Genomic DNA, 22,022 nt, shown 5'->3' on the forward strand with positions numbered 1-22,022 from the left:
ACGGGCTGAAGGTGAGGAGTCGGGGTGGTGGAGGGATGCTGAAAGACTAGAACTGATGGAGGTAAGACTGCTTTGATTATTTATAGGGGTTCTCTCTTGAGCTGATTGGATAGATAGTGTGACTGCTGATGATGAATTGGCTGTGCTAATTATCTGCGCGTGCTCCTCCCGAAATTTGTTAATAAAACATCACATAATACAACAATGCACCATTTTATAGTTGGAAAAATGAGCTTGTTACTGAAAAAGCTATACATTTTGAGAAGACTTGAGGAAGAACTACTGAAAACTTTGGTAATTCCCCAACACTGTATGCTGACTGCATACGCTTTCTCTACACTGTGTCTGTGGTTGTGTTATATTGAGGGAGAGCACCCTCAACATGTCCTTAGCATTAGTCCTGGGATCAGTCAGAGCTGTCATCCTTATGCCGGGGAGGCTGATGTAGAGGCATCGCCTCCGAATCCTCTGTTGTACAGGCCCTGCAGCTCACAATAGTAGAGGAGGGTTCACACGCAGATTTGCATGCTGTTCACACTGCGTTTGTGACAACAAACCCCCGCACTCTCTTTCAAACCCATTACATCCCTCCTGGAGCTGCTGGGTGGCTGAAAAGAGCAGAGCCAGTTGTTGGAGTATGGAAAGAGAGGACCCAGCAGTTGGCCGATAGAGCCAATCCTGGAATGGCGCGAGTGGCCACCAAGCAGAGAACAAAGGAGGAAGCGAAACCAGAAGTCCGCTGTTTGTATGCAAGGTAGTGTTACAGACTTTGGTGGAGTCTTACTGAGTTTGGGATGTAACTACCATGAAAGTACCAGAAAGTTTCGGCATGTACATAGTGTATCAACAAAGCAAAATGAGCTAAATATCAAAGTTTGTTAACCTACCCTTTTAAAAACCAAATCAAACGATGTCTCTGGAGTTCAGGAAGCTATAAAAACTATTATCTAGGATATAACATTGACACTTGACACTTTCAAATGGATTTGTTGCAGCCAAACCTGTTTTTGTCAAATCGATGTAAGCATAAACACAAAGAGCTTTTTGCAAGGTGTTATTTAGAACCGCTCATTACATCTGAGTAGAGAGATTAATTGCGTGTTGTGTTTGGGTTGAGATGATAAGAGGCTTAGGTATTGATCCTATTCTTCAGACCTCTAAAGGATGAGTTGAGCCCAAGTCCCACGATTTGGAGCCAGGGGAGGAGCGCAAACTGTCCGCTGATAGCCACTGAAAAGAGAGAGACAACAAATCAAAATGGCCCGATACTTTATTGTTTTTGCTGTTTAGTAACTTACCACTGCTGTCATTCAACATACAGTTTTATTCAAAGCAACCTGCACTTATATAAACCTATGCTGTAGCCAACTTGGTGTTCAGTGGATCATCCTTTGCTGAGTTTGAACTGCGATCTTATAGTCCAACCCAGATTTTTGCAGCCTTTCAAATATTTTTCACTTCAACATTGCTAATTATTGAATAATTACCTGGAAAAATAAATAGATAAATAAATAATAGACAGTTTTCTTTTTATTTAATATTTTGTTTATAATGTTATTAATATTATTAAATATGGCTGCCCCGATTCTTCGATTAAATTTGAGAACTCGATTTGAAAAAATCCTCGATTGCATTTTGATCTTGCCTGCATCGGGTAACTGGCAAAATACCGGAAGTGGTGCATTCCACGGAGAAGAATCCATAAAACGCATTATTAGACCATTTTCAAAAGCTGATATATGATAAACTAAACCCATTTAAAAATCGTAATAAAGCATAATGATATTCCGAAATCACATATATGCGATGCAGGCTGCTCCACACAAACTGTTCTCATTTACATGTGTGGAGAGTCTCAAACTCCATCTTTGAGTTTGGGTTTATTATAACATTCATCTGGGAATGTAACATGCACCATTTCATCAGATTTGTAAGGTAAATCATTTACAAACCTACAAACACAGGAGAATACATCAATATCTTTCTCAAAAATGCTATCTGTTTATCGCGATTACCCTCGCTCTGAGTTTACACGTTTTGATGTCAACATATTCAAGAAATTACAGTGGCTGTAGCATTTTTGTCATGAAGAAATGCCCAAATATTAAAGGTTAAGTGGAAGTTAGCTTTAAATGTTTAGTTAGTATTAAACAAGGATTAGTGTAAGAACAATCATCAGGTGTAATGCGTAATGTACATTACACTCTATTGTTTATAATACATTATGTATTTTAACAGTTTTGTTTAATAAAACCATATGATTACTTGCTTTTGATACTTTATTTGAACTAATTATTATTGCCTCATTGCTTTTATACAGTGATGGCCAAAATTATTAGAACATTAGTATTTTCACCAGCTAAGTCAGTTATTTCTATCTTTTACTTAGTGTGTCAGTAGGAAATATCAGTTTACATTTCCAAACATTTGTTTTGCCATTAATTGTAATAATCCAGTAAGATTTTTGTTTGCACAAGGAGTTTAACAACAGCCAGTGCTCCACACAGAGATCTGATCCCATCATGATCCAGTCTGTCTGGAATGACAAGAAGAAACAACAAACTGAGACAGACTAAATCCAGAAGAACTGTGGCAACGTCTCCAAGATGCTTCAAGAAACCTACCTGCAATAATTTTGGCCACCACTGTATATGCATTTTAAGTCATTTTAAAGGTTGTTGTTCGTTTTGGTTTATTTTTATTACTACAAGAAATGATCAGATTACTCGATTAATCGTCAGAATAATTGACCGATTACTCGATTACCAAAATAATTGTTAGCGACAGCCCTATTATTAATAAAAAATATTAATATTATTATTTGATTAATATACACAAGATCTAATTAGATTCGACACGCATCTGATGTTTTTGCTCTGCCTGTTTACATTAACTCTTTATAGAGCATTCAAAAGCATAGTTATGTGTATTTTTTTTTATTTTAGGTACTGAAATATCATTTGACATTATTAGAGCCAGATGCGGTCAGCTGAGGTACTGAGACCAATAGGTGTGTGACTTAGAGACTCTTTAGTTGGCCGAAGACCAGCAAGCTGTTGCATTCTGGATTGGCTGTAGAGGCATAATTATAGGGCTGCACAATTTGAGGAAAAAAAAATCTAAATGCAATTTTCTGATAAAAATTGTGATTTACAATTAGCTCAAGGTTTGCTGTACGGCTTCACAATTAGGCCAAAATTGTATGATTTATACATGAAAATAATTATAAAATAATATTATTTGCTATTATTTTTATCCACTTGGTTACACCACCACATTGACTGTTTATGGATCAGTTTTTTTTTTTTTTTTTTTTGTCTTAAAATCTTTTGGAGGCAGATTAAAATGTTTTCTGCAACTTTCCATTTTTAAATCACATGGTCTATCTCATCACTGGTATGGCATCAACCCTCCGGTCTATATCTCGTATCCACTTTCTGTCTCCTGCTCTGTTCTCACTGAAATGAGCTCAACTTGTCACTTGACATTTCAACTTGATAGCTACTCATCACCTCAACCTCGACAAGACTGAATTCCTCCTTTCCCCTTTCCAAGACCACCACAGTTAATCTCTCTCCATTTGGATTGAAGGTCGAACAGTTGTCACCTTCCTCTGTGTAAAAAGACTAGGAGTTATCCCAGATGATTTCCAACGATCACATTGTAGTCACTATAGCATGCTCTAGAATATATTCCAATATTCTTTGACCCTTACTCCAACCATCTTCATGTTTTAGTTATTGCTTTACTATATTATGGCAGTTTCTTCCTTGCTGGTCTGCAAGCAAATACTGCTGGCTGATTCATTTGAGAATCCAGGATTCAATGATCTAGGTCGATAAAAAGAGTGTCCACGATAAAGAAAAATCTTTTCAAAATATGGTTTAAAACATACTCTCTGTATGTTGCTTTCATGTTTTTATGGCCTGTTTGTGTATATATCAATATATGCTGTCAATCGATTAAAAAAATGTAACTAATTAATCAAACATTTTTCGAAGCTGCATACGTCATTGAGGCTTTCTCATTTCAGAAAAGCAAATTTGGACACTCCGAATGCGACCTTCTTTTACAGGAATTCGGAAGATGCATGAGGTGTATCCTTCGCTGCTACAGATAACCCACAATTCTTTGCATCGCCGTAAACAACCGTTGTTAATTTGAATTAATTTCAGCAATGGAAGATGTACACACAAGCGCAGATGTAGTGTTTACAACTTACCTTAAATCGGCTCCAGTAAAAACGGATAAACTTTGTTCTTAATATCCTCCTCCTTTTTTCTCTAACAGATGTCTGTTGTACATATGCTACAGCTCCTCAAACATTGAACAAAATAAATGAAGTAAAAGCTTCTTTTTTTTTTCAAATTACTTTCCAAATTTAGAAATAATTTTCCTTCATTTAGTGTGAGAGCGCAACGATGCTCTAAATGTGTTGGTATAGCAGCATGATACTTCCTGTTTCCTTTTCCACCCGTCCTACGAAGGTCTCGTTTTAAAATTTTGTCATTAATCACTCACCCCTATGTCGTTCTAAACACGTAAAAGCTTTGTTCGTCTTCGGAACACAAATTAAGATATTTTAGATGAAAACCGGGAGGCTTGTGACTGTCCCATTGACTGCCAAGTAAATTACACTGTCAAGGTCCAGAAAAGTATGAAAAACATCGTCAGAATACTCCATCTACCATCATTGGCTCAACCGTAACGTTATGAAGCGACGAGAATACTTTTTGTATGGAAATAAAACTAAAATAACGACTTTATTCAACAATTCGGCACCGTAACGTCACCGTAGAACCATTTTGGAGAGTATCGCTGCACATAAAATGCATACACTCTTCCTTGTCAGCTGTGACACAAGGATACGCTTTCTACCTAGATTTACGCTTTGACTTGAACTCAAACAGCGCATCCCTATGTCGCATGAACAAATATCATGAATTATTTACCTGAATGCCCCCTCAAAAATACTCATCATAGAAGAGATTTAAGTATTTAAACATTGTATATATGAATTGCATTTTTCTATGTGTTTTTGAATAAATTCATAGCTAAAGCCCCACGTCATTGACCCAGTTAACCTCACACTATGATCTAATAACAAACCCAAGGCCAGCTGCTGCAGTTTGAGTCACATCGGTAAGATAATATTTTCCAGGAAAAACACATGCAAAGTAGAACACTTTGTAACATGTTGCCAATTTGACCATAATTGACAGTTGTGTGTTTGACTCTTGACTGGTTGTCTTAACTGTAGCCCTCTTCTCCTATATTTATGTTCACGGCTCTCCTCTTGAGTTCTGTGTAGGAGGTGGAGGGTTTTAGTTCGCATGTAGCTTTCCTTCTCTCTGCTCCTGACAGAAATGGAATAAAGGCAGCCTATTGTGGGTTGAGCTATTACCTGATAACAGTCTGTCATTTTAAAACCATTTTGAAGTCATTTGCCGCTCTTTGTAGTGCCATTGTAGTACCACTTGTGTTCCCACTCAGCCCTCCCTCAGTTTCCCTGTCGCATGCAATCCTTTCCTGCTCTCCCATTAGAAGACAACTCCTTATATAACTGATTAAGAAAAGTACTCCATCACCATTGATTAGAGCTGAAAAGCTGACTCTGAGGAATCGCTTTTTTAAAATTACTCTAACAAATAAAGTTTAGAGATTGAAAATTTTGATTGAACAAGTGCATGAACTTTTACATTTAATCACTGAACAGTCCAAAGCGACTTACAAATAAGGACAAGCAAAAGCTGTTTATCATACAAAAGCCAACAACATTAGTAATACTGCAGTAATGTATTTCAAGAAACAAGCAGTGTAGTACAAAAGCTAGAACAGAAGAACTGCAAGAAAGAGAAGAGAATATACTGTGTGTGTGTTGGAATTAATTACTTGTGGAATAGGTGTTTTTTAGCCATTCGAATATTTTACAATTTTTTAATTATTTAAACAGTAGAAATGACTGTTTACTTAAATAATAATAAAAAAAAAAAAAAAAAAGGTTTTCTGATGTTGTTAAGCACAACTCTGCCTGACCGAGCGGTTGTAGAGATGTGGACAATGAAGTTTAACTGGTCTTCAAACACTTCCCCCAGGTTCCTGGCTGACTTTTATTTGAGTGTGTGGGGTGTTGGCAGATCCTGCAGCTGAAGCTTTGGTAAAATGAGATTTCTTATGCATAAAACAACGGTAGAAGTTTTTTGCTGTAATATCCTGCAGGGTTACTGACATATGACTCTTCTTTGTTGGATCTCTTTGAGTTAATGAAAAACAACTGTGTTTGCCAAGAGATCTTTCTGTTTTTCAAATGAACATTTAAGGGTGTAAGCTAAATAAACAAATTTTACCTCTAAGCTTTTTCGTGTGGATTTTAAGGGTTGAATTTGATGCTTTCGTAAGCCGCTGCTTTCATTAAACAGATATTTATTTGACTCTGTATACGTTTTACAAAAGCATCTCATTAAAATAGAAAAAGCATTTCAAGTCGAATTCTTGTAGGTTCCAATAGCCCATCAGGCTCTGGGTATGACAAATAAAACTCACTGTTAGTGCGCCGTGATGTTTTTCTAATCTTTCCCTGAGGTAAACTTCCTTGTACCAAACAGATAAATCCTGCCATAATCCGTTGCAATTGCAGTGTGCATCAACACATTCTGACAATTCTATACACCAGTGACCACAAACACTCCTCCTCACCAATTTGGACCCCAATATAGGCTCTGTTTTGGTCAGTTAAAATGTGTTTTTTTCCCCCTCAATTCCATGAGCCATTCAGGAAAGATACATTCCTGGAAGGAAGCCATCTTGGTTAATCTCTAGGGCAAATTTATCAGCCACTGATCAGCCCATTGACCTTCAGTGCAGTACCCCAGTATTTCAAGGACCGATGTCCCATGAAAAACAGGTTTTTGAAGAATGCCACAGTGATATAGAGACATTTTATGAGGCGGCCCCGTACTTTATGACTGGCAATAAAGAAAAGGGAAACTCGACGGAAAGCTTTTTCTCAGCAAAAACCGGAGGCAGAGGGAGGTAATTATCTGGCTCAACTTTTTTGCTGTTACTTACAATGTCTTTGGGGGCCGGGAGAGCTGATAGATATCGCTATACTCCGCGTTGAGTCAAAATGACGGGGGACATTTTACTCAGGAACAAAGGGAGCCTCATTTCACTGTGGCAGTGTCTGAAAAGATAGCATGTGTCTGAACTTGGAGCCATGCACACTGGAGACGTGGAGTTCATCTCATTTCGGCCTTGTATTCTCCTCTCTCCCCGTCCTGCTGGGCTCCCGAGGATGTACTGGTGCTGTGGCTGATTGTTCGGAGCTGTTTGTCTCCTCTCAGTCAGATGCATACATCTCATATATGTGCTTCTGATGATGATCAGCTCTTTAATGTTGGGGAGAAGTTGTAAATCACAGTAGTCACGGTGCTCTTGATGTGATTTAGCATGGGAGGCATTTTATCTCACGCCTGTTAAAGAGGACTGCTGTTTTGTTGTTGTGGTTGGTGGTGGTGTTCTCGACAAGATTTGAGCAGATGCGCTTAGCCTTTAACTTATACTGCTTTTTCCTTTTAAACATGCATATACGTAGGGCTGCATGATAATAGTTAAACTAGATGAGTAATCACAATTATTTTGCTCAAAAAATATGGTTAATGATCACAATCACTGTCATTTAAATTTACTACATTTCATAATTATCAGAATTATTGCACTTTTACAAAAACACAAATCAAGAGATCGTCAGCTTGCATGGATTGCTCTCAGATTTAGTTGCAGCAAACAGCACAAACTCTTGAAAAAAAAAAAAAAACGGACTGTATTGCACTTTTACTTGAGCTCTCAATAGAGATCACTAAACTCCAAATTACATGCTCGTCGGTGTTTTCAGCTCATCAGCGTTTTTTCCGTAATGTAGAGAGCATGTGTGCACATGGTTGTCTGGTTAGAAAGATTAAATAAACCATTAGGCAGAAAATGTATTGATTTAAGGGAAAATACTGATTGGGGAATTTAACCTCTTAACATCTGGCAACTGCAACCATGAACATTTGTGGAAGCTTGTTACCAATGGATGATGACACAAATGTAACAATTAAAATGTAACAATTTCAGGATAAATAACTGGTGGTCATTCAGGCTTGAAATGGTCATTCAGGTGAGTAAATTTTAACACACATTTTAAAGGTGAATTGTCTCTTAAAATTTTGCATTATGTAATCCACAGAGCCCCTCACATCATATGCAGACAAAAATATATTTATTGTGGCCACGAAAAAAATAATTTGTTGCTTCATTTTATTAATTGGTTCCCTCATTTAATTACATTTCTAAATTGAGGGAACTAAGTCTTAACTCTACATATAAATAGTTATACTATAATAAATATAGTTTCCGGCATGTCATGTTATTCACTTTAACCAGGCACTCTGCTATAATAACCATATTTAAACAAAGTCATTGTCATTCTTTTCAGTGCAAACATACCCTCTTACATGGGTCTAAATGTGAATGTTAAAGAATCATTAAAAACCCATAATTATTGACTGTTGTTGTGAATATTTGTGGTGGTTATTGCCCTGAGACTCTCAGAGTCATTAATAAACTCTGTTTGCTCTAGTCAAACTCATATTTTGTCTGTCATTTGTCTGACTAAAGCTAAATACTGCAGTGCTCCACTTGTGGGCATTAGAACTAGTGAAGTAGTCAAACAGCACTGCATACAGTATTCATACACATTTCCTATTGAACAGCCATGCAATTCACTGCAATCCACCCCTCCTTAGCAAACAAGCTCCTCTGCATCCTTTTTTATATATTTCACATCTGGATTAACAAGCTTGCTTCAAGCTAAATAAGATGTGTCATGCTTTTGTATACAAACAATTTGCAGTATTGTTTGGTTACTGCTTGGGTGACTCGAGTTTGTGAACTTTGAACCATGGCAAACACTTTTACAACCCAGAAGCCCTAAAGCCTGGAGCTCAGTAGAGAAACAACAATTTAGAGCAGCACATTTGATGATTATCTAGTGTTTTGTTACATTATACTGGTACATGTTGGATATTGGAAAAGCAGCACTGTTATGAAACCAGCTGTGCTGCTGTCATGCTACTGAAAAGTGTAGTTAAGTTTGTGTTATCGCTACGTGTACTAGTTACTGCCAGTGCTGGATTTATTTAGTATGGATTGAATTTGGATTGAACTTGGCTTTCATGCTGATCATGATTAAAGCATTTTCAATTGAACACCCTAAAACCCATGTGGTTTCTTCATCGAGATCAAAAAATGTTCAATGCAATTAAATGCCATCTTGCTATGCATAAATCAGAGTTGTGGTTTTATTGGCACTAAATATCCACACTGCATTCTGAATGCATTCAAAGCCCTCTCATCAGTTAAAACAGCAAGTGTCATTTCAGAGATACAGTCTCTCTGCCACATGCTCATGCCCATGAACTGGAGTCTGGCCAACACCATGGCGAGCTTTCATTATACAAGTGTTTTTATTTATTTATATATTTTGAATGGAACACCATGTCTGATTAATTAGCAGCCATATTTTTGTGTAATAGCTTTTAACTTTAGAACCTTATGAAATCTAAATTGGGGTTCTGTAGCTATTAGTCCATATGTGTTAGCTTTGAGGCCACCTATATGTTAATGTACGCATTAACGTAGATTTTTTTTGTCAAATAAAATGATCTTTCTTCCTCATGTTCAAAAAAGTATATCACATTGTCGAAACACAGTTTTCTTGGTGACATAGTCCAGCAGGCACAGCACGTCAATATAACGCCAGGTTGATGTTGGATATGACGTCGGACAGATGTTGCATTTTCGTTGAGAATGAAAATTAGGTTGATGTCAGTATTTGACGCCAATTTGACGTTGACTTGACATTGGATTTTGGTTACACAACCTAAAAACAACAGATATCAACGTTAGCTGACATCTGTGTTCAACATCAAACTAAAATATTTACATCAAATTAACAAATTAACCCAAGTCGCATCCGAAATGTAACCAAATATCAACATCTTATGACATTGTGTGCCTGCTGGAGCATTTCCGGTTAGCTGTGTAATCAGTTAGCAGTATCAACACTGTTATCTTTGTAGGCTATTATTTAATTATTTATTATTTTTAATACTTGTTATTTGAATATTTTATTATAGTTATTAATTATTATTTGAATATTTTAATGTTTTTTTTTTTTAAATATGTAGTAATTTCACTAGTTTTAGTACTTAATTTTAAAGCTTTATTTCAGATTTATTTTAGTTAACAAAAACAATGTCTAAGTTTTAGATTTAACAACACTGGATATTTTGCAAACACTGGACAGTTTGAAAAGGTAGCTTAATTTCACCATCATTTATGTCTTTCGTTATATTATATTTGACAATTTAAAAGACATTAATTGGCATATTTACAAAGTTAACGAAACATAAAGTGGTTTTGTCAGATTTCTTATCAGGCACTGAATAAAGCACCTTTTTAAAGTTCTTTCAGCCTATAGAGTCCAACAGTGCTGCACACTTTTTCAGCAGCCATTGTTCCGGACATATTTAGTTCCATTAATTTTCCCATGTTTTAGGAGATTTTATTTAAGAGTTATAAACCATGAACTAAATCAACCAGCTTTAAGGTGAATCTCAGCATCTCAAACTTTGATTTGAAGCAAAAAATGCTTATTTGAAAATTGAACAAAAAGACATAGGTACAAAACTGTGTACTTAACAGTTTTAATATTGGAAATAACTAGAATCCCATGAAGCATTGCGAACGAAGTGTGTGCTAAAGAGTGCTTCTGGCACAATTTACTGTTTCGATTCTCTGATTGGTGGAGATTTGGGTAATTCATGGGTAATGTAGTTTTTGATTAAGAATTCCATGATTTAACACAATTATCTAAAAAATAAGAAATTATGCAGTTTGACAGCTACAACAAAAGCATATACCATGGATTAACAGCCTCGTAACTCCCCATAAGTTTATAACTTTATAAAATGAATGTGATTTTTACTTAAGGAAACTGACTGTTGCACTCTATAAGAATTCTTTACTCTCTATAAGAGTCCAAAGGTGACAGAAATCTGCGGGGGCCTGAATCCTGCGTGACAGCTGTCTTTGAGATGAATGGGAATACTAAAAGAGTGCTCTCTCCAGGTATTTTAGAGCTCCTTGCTACCTGCTATACTGACTAGCAATAGCAAGTTGCAAATCACAGTTTTACTCAGCTGTAAACTAAAGACCATTGAATATTTACAAAAAGAACAGACATTTCAATACATTCTGCCCTCTGTTTCAATAAGAAATATGTCAGGAAATAAAATTGCACTCATCACACCGTTTCAAGGGTCTGCCGAGCTGTTCCCAGTTGGCAAAAATATTAATATTTTCTCTAGTAAAGATGCTGCTTTAAAACCAAGGCTAAATTGTATGTTGTTGGGAGCTATATTTATATATGAGTTATGTTTAGCACATCCACTGTTTATCCATTCTATTAAGTCAAATAATCATATTTAGCAGCTCTCCTTTGTGTTCATCATGTTTTCTCTTGACTCCAGCCTGCCTAGACTTACTGCCAATAGCCAAACAAAATAAAGCCCTGAAACGCCATCAACTGCCATTGGCCAAATTGGTCATAGTCAGCGGATTGTTTCCCTGACAACAGTTTGCCTAAAAAGCAAAAACAAAAACACCGTAGGGTGCACGATAACCAAATATGCAAATTTAAAAGAAGCTCATATATTTTCATGCTGGTTTGTGGTTGTCATTTTTTCATTGTTGAAGGCTTTGGATTCTAATAATCCGAGCCATCACTCATATTTTCATTTGACTTCCTCCCACCAGCCTCTGTTCTCGCTTATTTTTCATTTGTCGAGGAGATGTGATCCCCGGAGGTATGACTCTAAATGAGAACGTACCTGCATATCATTACATCATTCTCCAAGTCGTCCTGTACGACAGGGTGCCTGCTTCCCTTTTAAGCACGCTGTCCCATAATTCATCGATGCTGGGCTCAGCATCAGACTGAATCCGTTAGTCAAGGGCTACAGAATCGAGCTGAGATTGCAAACGCTGGTGATTGGGAGAGAGTCAGAATGGCTAAAAATCTCACCAGACAAACCAGTCCTCAAAGCCTGGTACCTTGAAAAAAAAAAAGTCCAGCTCTCCCAGAGTGCAACAGCAGGAGCTGTGGTTGGTATAACAAGTACTCTGAGGTGCTCAAATCAGCGGATTTTTCTTCTCCTTCCCTCGTGCCTCGGCAAATCTAGTGAGCCATTAGACTTCCAGTGTCAATTTACTTTTTCCAGCCCTCACGGCTGTACACTCAAGCTCAATGAGCAATAGATAGCAATAATGTAATCATAAAAAGCCCACTCTGGACTCAAACGTGTCTGTGCTTATGTTTTTGACCCCTTAGGTTTGTTTAGATGTCTCATTGTGGGTACAAGTTTCCTGCAAGCTTAAGTGCACAATTGCTTATGTTTTGAAGAAGTGATGTTGGGCAGATTGTGGAAGATATTTCTGCAGCCAGGCATGACGAATGCAGATCAAGAGTTTCCTGCCATTAGTGGGTCTCTGAAAATTTCTTCATTATCATTATGGAAAATGGTAATGTTTCATGCATCATTTTTGAATGGGGAAAAGAGGGAAGATGGATTTATAGAATCTCCCAGAAAGCAATAAGGCTGTTCAGTTTTTAGATCGAAAACTTGGGATTCTGAATACATTTTTAGAGTCACAGATTTTGATTATTGAGTAAAATAAGATCTTTAGGAGGTTTAAACCTTTTCTTCTATGCTACCATTCAGTAGTTTGAGATCTTTAAGTGGTAGTTTTTTATTTTTTATTAATACTCTTAATTCAGGAAGGATGCATTAAATTGAACAAGTGACAGTGAAGACTTACATTGTTACAAAATATCTATTTTAATAAAAGAACCCTGAAAAAATGTATTACGGATTTCACAAAAATATTAAGCAGCAAAACTCTTTTCAACACTGAAAATAAAAAATGTTTCTTGAGCACCAAATCAGCATATTAGAATGATTTTAAATGGAGTTATGAATTACAGAGTCCTCTCAACTGTGAATTCTGAAACTAAGTGTGCTTGACAAGTAAGAAGACCTCATGTGGCAACTTGTTAAAAATTTCTACAAAATGGTTACAAAAGTAATAGTTGAGGTATGACTCTGTAATTTATTTTGTAGAACGTGAAAGTCTCTACAAGTAATGTTAGACCTTATTTTACTCATAAATTGAAATCCGCTATTCTAAAAACCTAATTGGAATTCCCAATGTGACCCACGGTGAATCAGCCCTCTGGGTTGGCCTACAAACCGACATCATGACTAAACAGCTATTATTTTTGGAGCTCAATCGAGGCCGATCGCAGCCTGATCGCAACTAGCAATCATTCTGATGCCAACAGAGCAATTGGGGTTAATTTACTCTGTATCTACAAGCCATGTCAAGTAGCTCTGAAGTGGTTGGTGCAATTTTGCCTACTTCTAAAATCAACAAAATGTCTTTTTTTTTTTTGCGTTAATGATGGCTAGGAAAGACTCTCTTTTTAAACATGTGACAGAAGCTATTTTTTCAATATGTTTGTCAGTGGCATCTTCTCCATAGGCTCAGAATCTTTCATTTTCCCCTCTGCTTGCTTCACATCTCCAAACATTTGAAATCAGCTTAATTTTCTCCCTTTGCTTGACAGACTCGTCTCAGACTAGGCTTACACGCTGAGATTCCTGCTCCACAATACTGATGCAATCAGTGCGTGTGCTCGATGCCCAGATAGCTGAGGCCTTTTCTGTCTTCCTCCCTGTATCTGTCTTGTTCTAACTCAGCATGCAGTTATGTTCAGTGTGGAGTTACTTCTGAAATGTAATCTGGTACGGACTACAAATTGCATGGATAAAATTGTGATCAGCAACATAATCTAAAGATAAAGCTATAGATTAAAGCTATAATCCACGAGTGGGAATGCATTACAGTGATTTTACAATGGGTAAGGTTTGTTCATGTAATAAGAATCTTATGTTCTGGATTATTCATTTATAAATGATAACGATTACAGCTGTGTATTGGTACACAGTAAATTTCCCGGTATTAAATGGAATGGAACCAGTTTTTTCTGCACATAAATGAGGAACGAGACCATTCTGTGTTTCCAAACCTTATTGACTCTAGGGGGCCTTTATCTGTTAAAAACTTGAAAGTTTGTTTCATTAAGTATTATTTTTTCTTCTTTTTATTGTCGGACAGTAACGTGTCTGGGGCATCCATGTCTGCGCAGTCTGAACACCTCATTTTTCAAGTGAACTAAGATATGTTTGTCTTATTGATTGTCTTTCTATTAAGTGGCTACCATTGAAAGACTTGCCTTCAAGTGCTGGTGTTAACTTCAGACACTGAACGCTACCTACTCATTTAATGTATGCAGTGTGGGCACTCTGAACTATTACCATTATTAATGTTATCTATCAGCTCAGCAGTTGGCCACTATCCCGTGCAACTCCTAATTCACTTAAAGTAAGATTATACACGTTTTATAATGGCAGCTGAGAAAATGGCCCAAGGGCAATCCAATTATAATGCCCCAAAACCTTACTATGCTAACTTTCCCTGAAGGCCAGAATCTGAAGTTGGGACAGTTTTCCATGGTAGAGCATATCTTAAATGAGTTAACAGTTTCCGAATCGCCACTTAGCATGTGCTTATGTGGCACTGTCAGCATGTATTTCAGTTATCCAGAGTCTCATCTAAGCCATCAAACTCTCACTAAACCAATACGGACAAATCGAGGAAGTGGTGTAGAGTTACTTTAAAAATAGCCGTCAAGGGACCCAAAAAAACAAGTTTTTTGTTCATTGTGTATTTGAAAGAGTTCAGTCTTTAATTCTTGTATCTTCTGCTAACCAGAGTCTGCTTATGAAGAATAATGTAACCATAAAAGAAAACCCTAGGCCTTTTAGAAAATTAGATACCAACTGGAATGAAGAATGATCTCTTCCCACACATTAATCATTAAAAAGAGAGGAAGTTATAAACCTTTTTCATGCTAGAATATTATTTTCTGTTCTGTATCCTAATGAATTACTAAATGAAACACCATGGTTTTTTTTTTAATTATAGTGTAAAATGAACTGTCATGCAGTCATTCAGAATGCTCTTTGAGTAGGACTTGTAAGGCTGTCTGTTCACCAAAGAATGATGACAGAAGCTTGAATGTCACTTTTTTTAAGACTTTTTGTTTTAATGCAAGCTATCACAGTCTGGTACATTGTTGTGAACCTGACTGCTCAACCAATTGTTAGATAGATGTTTTTCATTGAGGCAACAGTCTTGACTTGCCTCTGATTTTAACTAAAATATTCGGAGCTGTATCAAAATTGTACACACACAATATTATTTTAACCCCAGTGAATTATCTTGGCTCACCAGCTAATTAAGCCTTGAATACAGTTTAGGATGAACATATGCTAATTTTAGAGAAAAAGAGGAGAGCTTCAACTGATCTAGCAGAGATGAAACAGTGTAACACGTTTTCTCTTTTATCACTCAGTCATGAATGGATTTACAAGTTATTTTAGTTTTTTCTGCTTAGAGCACTGAGATTTTAATTTCTCCACATAAATTCTGTATTTGCATACTGTGTGTGTGAGTGTGTGGTTGGCTCTTGTATACTGAGGTGGGTTTGAGCAACATTGCTGTGAAGTGGTTAGATAAGTCACTAATAAGCTTGCCATCTCGCTTGTAATTGGCTCTGAGGACAAGGGTGGCATGTATGTTCAGACACGGACTGCTTATGAAAAGCTTGTGTGTCTCTTTATTGTTAGCCCTCTTCCCTCTGCTCTATACAGCGACGGTTTCTGACCTGCGGAGCTTGCTTTCTTTCCATGATATATATATATATATATATATATATATATATGCATCTGTATATGTGTCATCAGTAATGTCAACCAAAATAGATATAATTTTTATATTCATATTAATTATGTATATAATAAATATAAATGTATATGTATAATTAATTACATTTATATTACTTATATTTACACAGAATTATTATATTGTAATATATTGCATATTTGATTTAATATGAGTTAATGTGTAAACGCTTGAATATCATACTATATTTATTTGTATCCTAATGATCAAGATTTGTTTTTATCTGTTGCCAAATATTTAAGTATCATGTAAATTTGTCAAATTTATCTATATATAATATCATTTATCTATTATCAGCCATAACTTACTAATCGTAGTTGGCCTAAATTTTTACATTGTTGTGTCTCCATTTTTTCTTTTTTAAATCAATTCTTTCTTGATTTCATTAAGTTTGAACAAAGGTTCACTAGAAGTTTCACTGTAATTTTGTCACAAAAAGTCTTCTTCGTTGCCTTTTTCTCTATCACACTTTAGAAATCATGAGAAATTATATATCAATTGAAAACTTAAAATCTCAAAATTCATCCTTTGAAAACCTTTTTTTTTTTTTTTTAAACCATTTCATAAAATCAGACATTGCATTACCATGAAAATGGAACATCAAAATCATGTTACAAAATGTTTTTGTTCATGAATTCTAAAATAAATTACGTTTGGATAGTTCACGTCTATGTTCAAAAATGTGAGTGACAGTTAAGAAGTTAAGTTAATCGGTTTGGTGTAGCACTGCATTCAGTGCGTCCTTTGTGCTTTATTTTTCTGATTTCTTTTTTTCTTTTGAGTCTTTACTCTTTATCTTTCTCATTTTTTCTCTCTCTCTCTCTCTCCTTTTTTATTGCTGCCAAAAAGAATAATGTTTTAGTCCCACAGGAAAATAGTCTTTGAGTAAACTTTTTCTCCCACCTTTCTTCAGTGACACTTTGCATTACTCTTCTCAATATCTGGCTCCCCTGAAACAAAACAAACTGATTCCACTATATTAACTCAATATTCATGAGATGATTTGATTTATTATGGGTGATTTACATTAAAAGAATAATAAAACAAAATTAACTCACTGTGTACAAATGCAGTAGAACATATCCCCAGACTCAATCTATATCGCACAGGCAAAACCTTTAAACAAACCATAAAATACTTCATGTTGCACAATGGTATATAAGAATCCTCTTACTGTGCTGTAGTGTCTGCCTTAAGCACCAATAGCATTTGTCTGCCACCAGCTGTCACAAATCTCCAGCATCTCTTTCTCTCAGACCAGCGCTGTGACGCAAAATCAATGGAGCCTCTTGGGTCCTTCCATCACCCCAAATATCTGCAGTGAACTGCTGGTTGAAGGCATTCAATAAAAGAGTCCAGTTGCCTGGAGATGGGATTGCAGAATGGGGCAGAAGACAAATGACTCTTACTTTAGAGCATGTAAGAGCATGCAAGTAGCTAGGTCAGGCTTAGAGGTCTGATAGATGGATGAGTGATGTCTTTTTGTCTTCTGTTATTTGTCAGTCATCGACAGTCGAGTGCTGATGGAAGGACTGCAGAGATTTGGTGCCATCCCGACTTATCTTCCGGTCCGATACCAGGTGCTGAATGCAGAGTCGGCCTTCTTCCTGAAGGAAGCCAACCAGGACATCATGAGGAACTCCAGCCTGCAGGTTCGTACAGAACTTTTCTTCATCCAACAAGCCAGAAAGACGCCGTCAGTCAATGCCAGTTACGGGCCAGTGTATGTAGAACAACCTGTGCCTGCGGAGCTTCTGGGCCCGGGACTCTTCAACAACCCCTCATCCACATCACCATCATCCACTTCCTCTCCTCTCTTTAGTTTTAACTGGAAAGTGCAGACTTTTATTATCAGTGAGCGAATCCATCCAAGTTGGCCGAAGGTTCAGGTTCTCTTCTACGTTGTGGGCCGGGACTGGGACGACTACAGTGCCGTGGACAAGTTGCCTTGTGTCAGGATGTTTGCCTTCCACGAAACCCAAGAGGTACGAGGCACCTGTCATCTAAAAGGGGAACTCGGACTGTGCGTGGCTGAACTGGAGCCTCTGCCTAGCTGGTTCAGTCCCCCTAGTGTCATACCAGGTCGACAGAGATCTCCCGAGCTGGTTGAAGGCACTCCTGTGGAGCTGTATTACATGCTACAATCCACCGACACTGGGGAATGCAGCTCGGAGGACTCCCGCAAGACCAATTCCATCCGCACTGGGCAGCTGGGCCCTGCCGGTTACTTCTCAGGGCCCACACCCATGCGCAGGATCGGCAGCGTTCGTCTATTCCAGCCGCTCTCTGAGTTACGTTTGGACAGTAACTTTGTGGTGATGGTTCCCTCCAGACCCATCAGGCAGAGGGAGACAGTGTCAGCCTTCCTAGCGGTCTCCACCTTTTCATCAGTAGAGATCTTCACTTTAAGGTGAGTGACCAACTCTTGTAATTCTTATTTTAGTGATACTTTATTTTATTCATTTTATGGAAAAGAGCAGATCTGACATTTTGATAATTGCTCAAAACTAAATGTTAAAAAGTTTGTTAACCATTTTTCGTTGCCATATTTGTTGCCCCCAACTGTTCACCCACCCCCCAAAAATATTTGCAGCACTGCTAATACTTTACCTGCAAATATAAAGAAATTTAAATAAGAGTAAAACTATTTCCTTTTTTTAGTTTTTGGAAGTTGTATTCAAAATTCACTTGGCTCAAGAACACGCCCACTTAGTTTGAGTAGGCATGCTGTTTCTAAGGTAGGCTGAATCGATAAATTGACAATTTTAGTTTCTGCATGGCCCTTGAATTTGGATAATTTCATGCTCTCCAAATTCACTGTTGTCAGCGCAAACCACGTTTATCATCGGTGCAAATGATCCCGTGTGATTCCCACAGTCATGAGTTATCTGGTCATTTCAAAAGTGTTATATCCAGGCCTCGAAAAGTCTCACAAATGAATAGAATCTGAAAAGGTCATGGAAAATTCAGTTAATTTCTATAGTCTACTTATATTTTTCTAGTCATTCCTCTGACTACAAATTACTCTCTGTACAGTAACAGTGTTCTTTAGAAGATTTTAATAGCCTTTACCAGAAATTCTCACAAATGATTGGAAAAGTCCCACACAAAAAATTGGAAATTCATTTTTTGAAAAGTATGGGACCCAAAAGGTAGCCTGAATTGTGTTTCCTTGTACCTTGTGTAGCTTTGTTCATGGTTTTCAAAGATGAGGACATGTCATACAACCTGTCCATGTTGAAATCTGTCTAATTTGACAGGCTTCTACCATGTTGTTTACATCAAAATACCATAATCACATAATCTTTGACATCATCAAAAGATGTAGGAGGTTTGTCCACAATCTGAAAGGGATAGTTCACCCAAAAATAAAAATTCTGTCATTAATTGCTCACCCATGTCATTCCAAACCCGTAAGATGTTCATTCATCTTCGGAAAACAAATTAAGATATTTTTGATGAATACGAGAGCATTCTGACCCTCCATAGGCAGCAATGTTACTACCACGGTCAAGGTCCAGAATCGTTAAAATAGTCCATGTGACATCAGTGGTTAAATCATAATGTTATGAAGTTATTTTTATTATTTTTGTTTTCTTTGCGCACAAAAGGTGTTCTCGTAGCTTCAAAAAATTACGGTTGAATAAAGATCTTACTGGTTTGGAATGACATGAGGGTATGTCATTAATAACAGAATTTTCATTTTTTGGGTGAACTATCCCTTTAACAGAACAGACCTGCATCTCACCTTTTCAGAACCACTGGACTTTAACGATAGGTGTTATAAACCGACTGCACCTTCTAGGAGAACATATTTGAAAGTTAATCTTGACATTCATTATGTGAAATCTACATAGCCCAAAGGCAATTCGTGAGACTACCCTTTCAAAACAATTACTAATTAACTCTCAATTAGTAGATTTAACTCTTAATTAGTAGAATGCAACTAAATACAAATGAATTATTAAGGAAAGAACTGTGCAAACTACACAAGATGACCTGTTTGAAATTAATTTTCCTAACAACCCAGTGTGCAAAAGTGAGAAAATTCTTTATTGATTCATTGAGTGTTGAGCTCTAATTAGAACAAGCGGATTTGATGAAGCGACTAAAGACATTCTGTGCAAGTGAGTAAATGACCGTGAGAGAAATTAATGTTCGTTCCTGTTTGTATTCTCTCACGCCTGATATCTAAATCATGTTTTGAGTTATACGCTAACAGCCTTGGCAAATTTGTCAACCTCGGTTACCATTGACTTACAGCTCGGCCACTTTCGCATGCGTGATTAACAGACTTTAAGTGTTCCGGTCTCAATACGATCCAGTTTTGCTCCCATCTAATTCATTTGCGAATAGTGGGTGTTTACTAGAACAATGAATGAAGCTTAGCATGCAGAAAGAAAAAGCTCAGAAAATAATTGCCTTTGATGTAGACAGAAATAAAGAAGCTCCTGGCAGATGCGTTGTTTTCGGAAATGTTCTCCAAGTGTGCTCTAACATTAGAAACAGCAGTTTCTAATAGAGTTATCAGGCCAGTTTTAATTAATGCAGAAAGAAAAAGTTTAGTCCTCAATAGCAAGTTAATTTGTGATGTCTTAGGTGACGTGGTGCTGTGGGAAACTGTTCAGTGATGTCGATTTCTCTGTAGTTCCTCCTGTGTTCATAAAGACCGGTGATAAGATCCTATAAAAGGGTTTGTTTTTTTTCTTTTTGCCTTTCCTCTACTTGATGCCTAAATGTCTTTGTGATGGCTCCAAGTCCCCTCAACCCCTGGAGATAGGCACAGCTCTGTTCTCGGCTTGGGCTTCGCTCCGAGTTCCAACCAAACAGTTTTTTTAAATAGTGACCAGCTGAGTGCTGCTGATAGGGCTGTTTCTCTAGGGTCCCTGGCTGTTGATGTGTTGTGTAGTTGTGTAGGTGCTTGAGGGGGAGGGGAGGAGGTTACGTTGGGCGTTGGCACATGGTTCAAACCGGTTGTGTTGCTGGTGCTCTTGGAGCCAGATCTCCGCATCTTATCATCAGCCTAGGGATAAAAATGCTCCCTGATCAGCTTTTCCCTACCTAACACAATCAGGGTAAAACCGAATAGCTCCTGAGAATCGCATCTGACTGCCAGACTTCCTCCAGCATTATGTTCAAATGAATACACCATACACGGTAGGACTGAGATTTAAAGTGCATCTTCATGTTTTTTTTTTTTTTTTGCACCATGTATAGATGAAATAATTTACAACTACTGCTGGAAATAATCAGCAAATAAAAATCTACAAATAAATTAATAAATATGTTGAAATAAATACATTTAGATAAATATATCTACTTTTGATTTATTTATAGATTAAGTAATATGTATGATAATATAAAACAATATTTTTTTAAATATTATTATTACTCAAATAAATGTTCCAATTTTAAAAATTATATTTAAATTATATCTATTATAATAGAAATTAAATATTTTGCCGCAGCAGTTCACCCATGCATGTAAACCTTTTGATTTGTGTTTTCCATTTTCCACTTTCCGGTCTCTAGTGAGAGAAATCACGCAGATGCTCTGGAAAAAAAAAGAGCTATTTTTAAACATGATTTTTAGATTAAATATTTACAACCGTTCTTAACCATTCCCACCAACCAATATTTTTAATCTTTCTTTGAGAATAGAACTTACAGTATGACTATAAGATTAGAATGTTTATTGGTGATGAACATGCTCTTAAATTTATCATTTTAATCCTCAGGCCAGTGTCGTGTATTTGCAGCTTGCACTTCCTTGCTTTTTGCCTCATTAGTGGTTTGGAGAGCAGTAACATGTTGAGATGGGATTTACACCTGATTCATAATGCAAATGGAAACACGCTTCCCTCACGAACAAATTAACAACCTCTCAAAAGATAAATAGCCCCTGCTGTATTGTAATTTTGACTAAACAATCTTACACGTTTCTGCATGTCCCAGTGGAATATATGCTAATACATGCAAATGAATAATCATTCCTTATGGACCATTTCTTATTTTGCTATAGTAGAGATATTTTTCCTCATCCAATTTTA

The 22,022-nt window shown here is 36.9% G+C and overlaps 1 protein-coding gene across 2 annotated transcripts in view; it reads left to right on the forward strand.

Moving 5' to 3' along the window:
- si:dkey-112m2.1 (transmembrane protein 132C) overlaps positions 1-22,022 on the forward strand; it is a 141,871-nt gene that overhangs the window by 17,188 nt on the left and 102,661 nt on the right. Inside the window, exons 1-2 of one of the 2 annotated variants that reach the window (XM_058757386.1) lie at positions 16,639-16,654; positions 17,476-18,382. In XM_058757386.1, the coding sequence (XP_058613369.1) occupies positions 17,496-18,382 (887 nt within the window). In that variant the 5' untranslated portion in view covers positions 16,639-16,654; positions 17,476-17,495. Of the gene's footprint in view, positions 1-16,638; positions 16,655-17,475; positions 18,383-22,022 lie in introns of those variants that run through there. The other variant, XM_058757385.1, reaches the window with a different exon arrangement.

The sequence above is a fragment of the Onychostoma macrolepis genome, chromosome 21, assembly GCF_012432095.1.
Source record: "Onychostoma macrolepis isolate SWU-2019 chromosome 21, ASM1243209v1, whole genome shotgun sequence".
Lineage (NCBI taxonomy): Eukaryota > Metazoa > Chordata > Actinopteri > Cypriniformes > Cyprinidae > Onychostoma > Onychostoma macrolepis.